Source organism: Quercus suber, unplaced genomic scaffold (genome assembly GCF_002906115.3).
Source record: "Quercus suber isolate HL8 unplaced genomic scaffold, Cork oak 2.0 scaffold_588, whole genome shotgun sequence".
Classification (NCBI taxonomy): Eukaryota; Viridiplantae; Streptophyta; class Magnoliopsida; order Fagales; family Fagaceae; genus Quercus; species Quercus suber.
The window spans coordinates 304,399-315,917 of NW_027070033.1; the positions used below are offsets into that span (position 1 = coordinate 304,399).

The 11,519-nt window shown below is 35.9% G+C and overlaps 1 protein-coding gene across 5 annotated transcripts; it reads left to right on the plus strand.

Annotated features, from left to right (window-relative positions):
- Positions 1–3,227: 3,227 nt before the first annotated feature.
- Positions 3,228–10,925, plus strand: LOC112003135 (GATA transcription factor 24). 5 transcript variants are annotated; one of them, XM_065764863.1, is made up of 12 exons: positions 3,228–3,377; positions 3,741–4,086; positions 5,561–5,647; positions 5,732–5,865; positions 6,898–7,008; positions 7,125–7,239; positions 8,224–8,283; positions 8,755–8,820; positions 8,911–8,982; positions 9,710–9,802; positions 10,289–10,372; positions 10,505–10,925. In XM_065764863.1, exons 2-11 carry the CDS (start codon positions 3,751–3,753, stop codon positions 10,367–10,369), a joined length of 1,155 nt encoding a protein of 384 aa, XP_065620935.1. In that variant the 5' UTR covers positions 3,228–3,377; positions 3,741–3,750; the 3' UTR covers positions 10,370–10,372; positions 10,505–10,925. The 5 variants fall into 5 exon arrangements, with proteins under 5 accessions (XP_065620935.1, XP_023891081.1, XP_023891083.1 ...); XM_024035313.2 differs by lacking the exon at positions 3,228–3,377 and having other exon boundaries at positions 3,573–4,086; XM_024035315.2 differs by lacking the exon at positions 3,228–3,377 and having other exon boundaries at positions 3,576–4,086; positions 10,304–10,372.
- The last annotated feature ends 594 nt before the right edge of the window (positions 10,926–11,519 follow it).

Sequence of the window (11,519 nt, forward strand, 5' to 3'; positions counted from 1 at the left end):
AACTGAGCAAGATAGGCCCTTTCGGAAAGTTTGACTTTTGGTCAAAGGTCAACACAAAAAGTCAAAGTCAATTGGTCAAAGTCAACAGATCAGGGTCAAAGTCAACGGCTACATGGACCGGGTCGGTTCCGGGTTTTCCGGGTCGGGTCACGGATAGGGCTGCAGAGACGCTGACTCATCCTGATGACGTGGTGCTGACGCGGACTAGGGCTTACGTGTCATGATGACGTGGATTGATGACGTCATACAGTGACGTCAGATGACATCAGCAAAGACTGCTCGGCGCGTGGAAGGCGCGTGTCAGCATATACCGGCGCGTGGTGGCGAGACAGAAACCATGGCGGCGCGTGTAAGCGCGTGTGACTTCAGATGAGTACCGGAATTTCAGGTTTCGTAGATCGGCGGACGAGGAGGCCGTAGGGGCGGCGCGTGTACCAAGAAGACGATCTGAAATTCAGGAATCTGAGGCGGCGCGTGGGAGAGTTTCGGAGTTGTTGGCGGCGCGTGGCGGCGCGTGTAGCTTCTTTTAATGGCCGAATTCCTGGGTTTTGGTCGCGGGAAGTTGTGGATCACGTCTGTGATGTTGGTTTCATCAGGCGAGGCTTGGATTTGCACAGATCTGAGAAGTTGAGTCACGGCTTTGCTCGAGGTTGTGGATCTTGGACACAGTACTGAGCCACAGTGGCTGCAAGATGCCATAGAGTCTAGATTCAGCAGAGAAGCATATGTGACTTCTGATGGTGATGTACACATTAAAATCTTCTTTGCTTGCTAGAGATTTTGTTTGATGCCAAGAACGAAGTTTGGCTATGATACCATGTTGAATATTAGCTCTGATACCATGTTAAATGGAGAATATTATCAAACACAATGTGTTATACCATGTTGTGTATGCTAGAGTGGATGCGGAAGATGAAGCATAGAATAGGAACACCAAGAACACGAGGGTTACGTGGTTCAGCCTTGACGGCCTACATCCACGGAGGAATCCCTTAAGGGCTACATCTTTATTGTGTAGGAGTGTAGTACAATAACCTGTGTTACAATGAACCCTAGCATGAGTATATATAGGCGACTAAACCCTAGACTACTAGTACAAGCAGGAATGGACTTGGGCCTATTACATTGGGCTAATATATGTTTAATATACATCTCTAACATGGATTAATAACATTAACATTAAATTTTGATTTTTCATAACTTTATGTGAAAAGCTTGATAAATTTTTCTTCATGATGCTTTTGTACTTTTTCAGCAAGGTATACAATAAATTGGGTGTCAAGCATGGTAACATCCTCAATAGCCACCTAGGAACTAGGAAGAGTAATAAATTTATGTTTTAAAAAAACAACATAAAAAATCGAAGTGGCCTCATAATAATCAAGGTCGATAAGGAATAGATCGTCCAGGATCCTTGTCTATTGTTTGTGTATGGGCGAACATAAACAGATGATCTAGTCTCAATCACTAATCAAGGCGTGTAGATTATTAGAAAAAATGACCTAATGCTTGTGTTCAGTCTCAATCACTAATCAAGGCGTGCGAATTATAAGAAAAAATGACCTAATACTTGTGTTTAGCAGAAGGGTGGCCATTGAATATGGGTGTAGTCCTTAGATGACATGGTCAATATCCATAGGGAAAATAGTCTCATGGCCAAGATCTATGTCATCATTAAAGAAACTCCCATTGATTTTGCTCACAATGGCATCCCAAGAATTTCCAATCAACCACTAGGAGATAATTGGCTAGTCTACTCGAATTCTCACTACCAGCTGATGGCATCATAATAGATCAAATAGAATTGGAAGTAAGAGAAAAGACAACCAATTAATGCTCACCTCAGACATCACTAATATAACTACTAAAATGAATGAGTATACAATGTCATCTCAGTGTCTATAAATTTTCACAATCTCAAGCAGAGCAAGGTATGAAAAACCTATCACGTAACATCGTACCCATACTCCTAAAATACAGACACTAACTAGGCATCAAAATGTCTAAAGATAGAATTATGCTAGTACCACATAATTGGGCGCAACTTTGTATTACAACTCACCACATGGCAAGTTGTGATAGGCAAAGATGTATCCTCACATAGCCCACTGACACATTTTTGTCAATTACAACTCGTCATGTGGCAAATTGTAATACAAAGTTGTATCCAATTATGTGTTACTAGCACAACTCTCTAAGATAATGTCATATCGGCATCACTTTAGCTTTCTTGTTTGTTCAATGTATCCATAGTTCAACCAATAGAAAGTCTTCAACATTAGGACATTGTGCAAGCATTGATTCATCATCAAAGATCAACGTAACATTATTATAGTGGTTTTATTTTCTTCCAAGTACTTATAAAAAGTGCATGAAGCTAAGTTTCTATTTGAGAACATTTTATCTAGTTTTTTTTGTTGGCAATACTAGTACTATAGATATAAAATAAAAGTTGTATAAAATAAGTAAGTGACTAATGTGGAACCTACAAATAGTAATATAAATAAGCAATAAGCTAGCTTCTAAGTATATTCCAAACATGCACTAATAATTCAATCAAATAATTATAAGACATTTTTCCATATCAATAATTATTTTTCATAGTTTTAAAAACATATTAGACTTGCTGATTGAACCAGTTTAATCGAGAATTGAGCACTAATATGGTATGATAAAAACAAAACCCCTAAACCCAGTAAAAAAAAAAAACTTGCCAAAACGGGTAAAAATCAAGAACTAAGAGTAGAGTAAAAATGGTTCTTCTAACATATTGACTTTTAAAACTATACTTTTTTTTCTCCATCTCACTTTTTATTTATTTATAGCATGCCACCACTATAAATCATTGGATTACACTATTTATAGCAATCCTTATCCAAAAAAAAAAAAAAAAAAGAATTCCTCCAACCACAGTTGCAAGCACTAAAATTATCTTGGATGAAAACTCCAATCCATGATGTACATCTCATTCCTTAAATGGGCAAACCCTATCTTCTCTTTTTTTTTCCTTTCTTTTGTTCTGTCGGGAACATCAAACACACTCCAAAAATCCCAATCCCAATATCCCACACCCCCACCACCGTCAGATCACACTTCCAGACACCTTCCATTCCCAACTTCCAGTGGGCCCCACATCCACGTGAACCATCATTTGACCCCCATACACACGCGCAACACACAAATAATACCCAACCTATTTATATATAAATAGAAAGTTAAAAAAAAAAATCCTCGACAAGCCGTCACATAAATCACATTCTCTTTCATTTCCAAAAAGGAAAAAAAAAAGAAAAAGAAAAAAAAAAAATTTTATTTACCCAATTAAGCCTCTTCAAGGAAACACAGGGGCACACCCTGCAATTCTTAGCTATTTCAGGGTATTTATTTTTTGATCGTTATTCTTTCGAAGTTTCTTATTATTCTTCGAGCTCAGCTCACGAATTCTCAATTCTTAGGGTTAGGGTTTTTTTTTTTCTTTTTTTCTTTTTTTTTGGTTTTTTTTTTATTTTATTTTATTGAAGTGACGAAAAAAAAAAAGAAATCAGCTCACGAATTCTCAATTCTTAGGGTTAGGGTTTTTTTTTTTCTTTTTTTCTTTTTTTTTGGTTTTTTTTTTATTTTATTTTATTGAAGTGACGAAAAAAAAAAAGAAAACCATGTTTCTTCTTCGATGGAACAGGTTGAGAACTTAGGGTTTGGAATTTTTGGATTTGTATAGTAAAAATAAAGGTTTTGATTAGGTAGATAATTATGGCGGCAGCGAATCCACAGCCTTTGCAGGCGCGTCCGTATGGGGACCACGTGGCGGTGCGGGGACCGATACCGCTTGAGGACGATGACGAAGGTGAGTACGAAGATGGTGGTGGTAGTGGTGGCGGTGGTGGTGATGATGCTATGGATGACTTGGAAGATTCTCACGTGAATTCGGTTAGCGTTGCGGAGTATGGAGTTGGAGTTGGAGTTGGTAGTGGTGGTGGCGGCGGCGGAGGTGTTGGTGGAGGAGTGGTTATGGCGTCTCGGACGAGCGAGCTTACTCTTTCTTTCGAAGGTGAGGTCTACGTGTTCCCTGCTGTCACGCCTGAAAAGGTATATATGTCTATCTCTATCTCGTTCTCTATCTGAGAGTAATCTGATTATGGTTTTGTTTTAGTTTTGTTATGAATTTTGTTTTGCTTTTTAGGTGGAGATGATGTTGAGAACAATTTTTTTGAGTTCATTGAATTCTTTTTTTTTTTTTTTTTGACGTATTTTTTTGATAAGTAAAAAAAAGTACTTCAAATATTTTTTTTTGAAGTATGGGAATATTGGATTTGGTAATTTTATTTAATGTTTTTGGAATTTATTTGGGTTTTTAAGTTAAAGACTTTAGATTAATGGAAAGGGGTCCCGACAACAAAACGACAATGGGGGATTTTGGAAAGTATTAGATACTTCTGGATTGATCATGTGAATAGTAGAGCAATTAATGGACAAGTGAGAAAGAGAGATGATTAAGTTGAGGGAATGAAAGAGGTAGAGAAAGACAAAAAATAACATTAGTAGAAGTAGTTGAAAAGAACATGTCAATTAAGGAAGTAACAAAGGTTATAAACTCTGATATAATAGAATGAAGGACAAGATTACATGCGGCTAACCATAATTAGTTTTCTTGAGGATTTATAGCCGACTTCAAAAATTTGGGACTAAGGGTTTTATCTCATTTTTTCACATTATATGGTTTTTTTTTTTTTTTAGCATGTGTGTGTGTCTGTATATAAAATAAAATTGGAGTACCTGTCAATATGTTATTTGTACTCTAGGAGTACCTAATAGTTACTAGGGAATTTTTCGGATTATTATTAGGTACTCTTAAGAGTACTGTGGCACTCCAAAACAAAAAAAAAAGCTAGCTGCCTATTACAAAAATCTTTCTTATTCACATGACTTTTCTTATATTATTTTTTGTATTAGGTGGCCTGCTTTTATTGTCTTGGAGTATCACATCAAATGTAATCTGGGAGTACCTAATAATTCCTTGGAAATTTAGAGAATTTATTGGTAATTAATGACCACTGTTATATATTATTAGTTTGGATTTGATAGGGTGTCTATTTATTAATATTATTATTTTAGAAGTTATACGACTTTTTTGGTATATTCATACTGTTTTCTTTTCTCGCAAGTAGAATTCTGTGTTTGTTAATGTTATCTTGTTTTCAAGTCCCTAGTCAACTTGGTGATTTTGTGGATTTATGCATTGGAAAGTAGAAAACTGTAGAATGATTTTAATATTTTAAACCTGATCGTCCCTGATATGTTTTCATCTTATTTTTGTGGAAGTTGGACTTTTGAAACACACATAATTATTATGATTGGGTACTGTAGTATGTTATATTGTTGCCCTTAATCCAAATCTTAATGTATGTTGTATTTTTCATTTTTTTTTCCTTGTTATCAACTGGTCAAATCACTTTCTTATACACACACACACACTACAATCTCTTCGAATGACTTTGCTAGTTTTGGAGTGTGCCCGTTTTGAAGGATGCCTGGGTTTTTTGCGTTGTGTCATGTGCAACAGGTACAAGCAGTGCTCTTGCTTCTAGGTGGACGCGATGTACCAACTGGTGTGCCTACAATTGAAGTACCTTTTAATCAAAATAACAGGGTACCACAAAATTTGAAATTATAGAAAGCAAGAAGTTGCATTTTCTGTGCCTATTCTCATGAGTTGTCGGGCCACTATGTGTAGGGTGTAGGTGAAACCCCAAAGCGCTCAAATCTTTCACGAAGAATAGCATCCTTGGTTAGGTTTCGTGAAAAACGGAAAGAGAGATGTTTTGACAAAAAAATTCGGTACACTGTTCGAAAAGAAGTTGCACAGAGGTGAGATGAATTTGTATTTGGTTTTTCATTTTTATCTGTAATTAATGCTTTAATAGTTTGACCATTTGGAATTAAGGTATTTCTTCTTTGGTTATGTTGAGAAAATACCCATTTGGGTTTTCATGCATGGTAATAATACATTTGATATATTTAAAAGAAATAAATAAAGGAAAATGATGGTATGTGTTCTTTTATCATAAAAGAAAGTATTAAGCTTTAGGTTTTGTTCTTGGGCGATACAGAAGTTTTAGATGGATGGAAAGAAAAATTTTAGTTTTGAGGATGATTTTTTACTCTATTGGTGCCAACTGCTTGTTTAATCGCCTTCTGTGATTCAACAGAGATTTTTGGTTATTTGAAATCTAGTGGCTGAGGTTTGCCACTAATCACTTCAAGAATTTTTTCCATCTAGTTCCCCCATTGGTTTTAGAAATTTAAGGAATATAACTATGCAATTTTGCAATGCAGAAGTACCATTTTTTCTCCTCTGTTTAGTAATAACTTATCTGTGTTACTATATTGGATTAAGCAATATCCTGGGCACAACATTTAAACAAGTCATACAACCAAAATTTTTGTGCGTTATATTTCTCTGTGTGAGTGTACTTTAGCATTTTACAGAAGAAATGACATTGTCTATTAATTGGATGCTGGTTCATATCCACAAGGCTTGTCATCTTTAATGTTGATTCAAACACATCATGTCATCTGTATATGGTTAGATCTCTTAAAATCATCAAAATTTCTTCCTCTAGAAGTATATATAGATGGGATTTTGCATTGATATCCACATCTTCTAGTATTTCCCACACAGTTTTTGGCTTTTTGGCCTAGTATGGGTGCATGAATATGAGAAATGAAACTATAGGAAGAATGTGCTAAATTTTAGGTGTGGCAAAATTGAATTATTATTTCCCTCGTGGACTTTAACTTGTGATTTCAGATTTTTGGTGTATACTTATTTAAAGCAGTAAAAATGGTGTCGGTGTCAATGATGCATGATTCTTTCTCTCCTTGATATAATTCTGGTAGGATGCACCGCAAGAATGGACAGTTTGCATCTGTAAAAGAAAATTCAGGTGCTTCTAGTTGGGATTCTCCTCAGAGTTGCCTTCAAGATGGTACTCCTCGTCCAGAATCTGTGTGAGTTCCAGGTTTATATTGGTTGTTGCTTATTTCAGCTTTTGAATAATCCATGATTTGTTAGTGGTACTAACTTTTATGTTCACTGCACTTGTTTCGGGAATTTTTATTTCCAGTTTGCGCAGATGTCAACATTGTGGAGTTAGTGAAAATAATACTCCTGCAATGCGTCGTGGGCCAGCTGGACCAAGGACTTTATGTAATGCATGCGGTCTAATGTGGGCAAATAAGGTTTCTTTTATTTTGTTTTCTGAAGGAGTGTGTTGGCTGTGTTCTATCAATGTGCTTGCTGTGATTTAAAGTAGGTCTGTGTGATTGCATAGTGGGCCATTTTGTTTGTATTTGGACTTGGAATTGTTATGCTTTGGTTTGTAGGAGTTGATGTCATGTTTGATGGAACACTTGGTCCTGATTTCCTGTGTGCGTGTGCGTGTGTTTTATCAACTTCTTCACAATAGCTATTATAGGTGGTAGCTACAAAGAGTTGAAGAGTTGTGGGTTGTTATTTGAGGAAAGTGGTATATCCAACTTGAGATCTCTGTACCTTACTAATATGCCACATTGAAGTTGGGTGCACTACTTGTTTTTAAGAAATCTTATGAGGTTTTCTTGGTATAAATGATAATGTTGCTTTACTGATTTGAGATTATATAGTGAGCTAATAGGAATTTAGTGCCAAGGTCTGTTCTCTTCTGTATTTGATAGAAAATTAAACTTTAAACAGCTCATTTATTTACTTATGACATGTAGATAAAGATAGTTTCAATATTTTGATTCTATTACTTTTCTTTGTCATTGGGTGACTCTTCTACTTGATTCATTTGTTAATAAATGTTTTGTAGTTTGTCATCTATTCTTTTTTACTTTCCTGGTTGTGAGGAGTGCTTTTGTGCATTGCATTTTTTTTGAGTAAAATAGTTTTGTTAAAAATAAGAGGTAGCAGTTTGAATACATATGTGCCCAACTCCTCCTTAAGCTTTACAATCTCAAGTTCAAATAGGCTGTTGTGTCTTGTGTGAGTGTCAGGGTGTACCTCAGCTTTAGTAGATAATTGCATAAGATATATTTTGTATTGTTGTTATCCAAGTGTGGCTTCAGCTTGAGTTTTGCTGTTTTGCTATTGTTACAGAAATATATCGTTTTCTTTGGTATAATTTGTCTATTTCCCTCACAACTTTCTTGTCAATTTTCCTCACAACTTTCTTGAATGTACAGGGAACATTGAGGGATCTCAGTAAGGGAGGAAGGAATGTTTCCATGGACCATGTTGAACCTGTATGTACCACAAGAAAGAACCCCAATGTCTCCAGAATATGTATTTTCTTTAAGTTTGGAAGCATATACCATTTTTGCGTTTTATGATTTTCTTCTTCCTTGTGTATACATCCTGTGTATTAGAGTTGCACCCCATAGCATTTTCTTTTAATGAGTTTTTTACTTATGATTTTCCTCTTGTGCTTTTAATTTTTATTTTCCCTAGGGATGGGGGGTTGTACAATTCTAGGCTTTCGCATTGTCATAATCTGATATTTCTGTGTAGTATTACTCTGCCTCATCTAATGCATGGATTGTCCTATTATGTTCCTTATTATGCTTGGAATTGCTGACATCAAGATTGCTAAATGAGTCTACCTAGTATATCAGGATTTGTCTGTTGTACACAATGTTTAATTAATTTTCTGGTATTTGTTATGTTGCTATTGTTGCCAAGATCAATTTAACTAAAGGCTTTAATGGGATCTGCAGGAAACCCCAGTTGATGTCAAACCGTCAATTACAGATGGAGAATTCTGTGGCAACCAGGATGAGCAAGTATTAAATTTTCTTATCTGCTTCAAATACATTAAAAGTGAATTGGACAAGCTTGTTTCAAGCATCTAAACTAATTTCTGGTGCGTGCAGGAAGCTCCTGAAGACCCTTCTAAACCTGTTACTGAAGGAACCAATAAGTCTTCTGTTAACCCTGATGAGGAAGTATGTTTTTGATCCCTGAGAGCAAGCAATAGAGTAATGAAGTCATTTGTCCCTTTTTTATGTCTTTGACTAATTATGTTTTTAATAGCCTTGAAGAAACATTTTAATCAACTGCACTAGTTTGTTTTATATTTGGTAAAATGATATGAAATTTGCTCTTACACTGATTGCAGTTATGCTGTTTCTTTTGTGACTAAAAAACTTTGAGCTTACTGTGAGGATTTGAGTCGGTTTCAAATAGCCATAGCATTTAAAAAATACCTTTAAATCCATGTTTATGTTTTAGTACCCAGCTGTGTATATTTTGTAAGGAGCTTGTTAGGTGGCCCTAATGTCGGTCCTCAAAATCTTTAAATTAAAGCAAATTATAAAAATAGTAAAGACAAAAGACTTACACACACACTTGCACAAAACCTAATCATTTCCTTACAGTTTTTATGTTTATCAAAAAAGTAGAAGTCTTGGTGGATACTTGGTGGACAGAATTCTTCTTGCATGAGTCCTTCAGAATAAATGGTTTATCTTGTTAAAACAACAATGTCTTCCTCTCTCTCTCTCTCTCTCTCTCTCTCTCTCTCTCTCTCTCATGTGGAAACATTTTTTTTTGACGAAAGATCTTGTTCAGCATATTAAGACATCTAACCCCAGGCTAACTCCCTTCTCATCTCTCACTAATTATTATTTCAACCCTAAATTGTATTTTATTTGTTTCCATGGTGACTTTCAGTTCCATGTGGTGCAGGATTTGCATGACACTGCTGTAGATTTTTCGGATCTTCCCATGGGGCTTGTCCATTCTTCAGTTAATGATGAGGAGCAGGTATAATAGCTATATCTTGGCTTTTGAGTAAATACCATTGAGCTAGAAATTTACAAAATACTGTTCTCCACTTCTCACTGCCTCTAGTGTTGATAAATAAAAAGTGGGCTCAGTGCAAAGTTCTGCTGTTGCAGTTTTCTTCATTTCCACAGTGAAGTACTTCCCGTGTAATCACTTTCACCTATCTTCCATTTAATTCTCAACACTTCCCTAAATCCAAACACATAAGAAGTGAGGCACCATTTGTTCTGTCCGTTGGTCTTGTATTTGTACCAAAGATTTTAGATAAGAAACGGAAGGAAGATAATATATTTATTTAGCTATCATTGGTATGTTAATGTACATGTTTTTTTACATAAATGCATTTTAATTTGTAACTGCAGATATAAAATCTCAAAATTTTCAAATGTAATCTTCTGATAATCGTTACATCGTTCATGGGAGATTCTGATATGGCTTTTTGGATATACAATTTTCATGTTGAAGTTGTGGTATCTGCAGGAACCTTTGGTTGAGCTTCCTAATCCTTCAGATACAGATATAGATATCCCTGCTAACTTCGATTAGAAGGTAATGATTTTGTTAATTGATTGATGTTAGAGATATGGCTGCTAGTCAGGCTGTATCAGTTTAGTGCCCTCATGTCTTACTAGTTGGTATTATATCAATTTTATTTCTCTCATGTGATCATGCTACTTTCAGGCCTAAGATTGTGATCCTTGTAAAGGAGGGGCCTTTAGGGACTTCAGTTGTCATGACTAAAAACAACCATGATGTGAACTCCAAGTGCAACAAAATCATCTTGTGGCTGGAGGAATGCACTGTTGCTTTCAGCTGACATAGATTCCTGGCAATTATTGGTGTCGATACAGGTGCCGGGATCTTGCATGTGTTAGTTGTTTGGAGAAATGTTTCGAGTGCTTTTTACCTGTATGTGATTTATTTGTTAGGGCTGTTCTGATTGCGGTATATTTAATGTCACCTCTCACATTTCATTCATGTCAAAATTACCAAGTGCTTGTGATGTTCTGATCTCAACAAACCTCAGTGCAGCTACAAAATGAGAATGTCAATAATTGGTCTGGTCATGTCATTTTGACGCATTGATCCAGTAATTTCCATACTTTGACAGTTGCTATTGATGGGAGTTTAATTTTAACTAGGTTTAATGGGTATACATCCAATGGGTAGGCTTGTCTGTTGTTTAGAGTGCAGCTGAAATTTGCCCAACCACAGTCACCGCCTCCATCACTTTCTTTATTATGGAAGTTGGGAGTCTGGGCATGGAACCTGAATATGAATTAGAAAGGTGATACGGGACTCAGCCACTTGCCCTTGTTGAGTCTAAATTAGCCAAGGTTTGAAATCTTTTTATAAATATTCTGCAGTGGGTTACAAAGAAGTGACGGAAAGAAACTATGTTTACCGAAAGCGAGAGTCAGATATGGAATGACGTTTCTGTTACGTTCAAGTGTTTTTCTTTCTTTTCTTATGGGAATCTGGAAACAGAAAACAAATTATGTCAGCTTTTTGTCCATGACCCTATACTAGAACATAATAATAGGACCTTATGGATATAAGTCACAAGATGTAAGTCCAAGCCCACCTTAAAAAGAGTACTCTAAATCCCAAAGATAAGACTCCAAAGCTAAGCCTAATTTTGCACTGGACATATATGGTGATCCAAATTACCGCCAAAAAAAAAAAAAAAAACCCT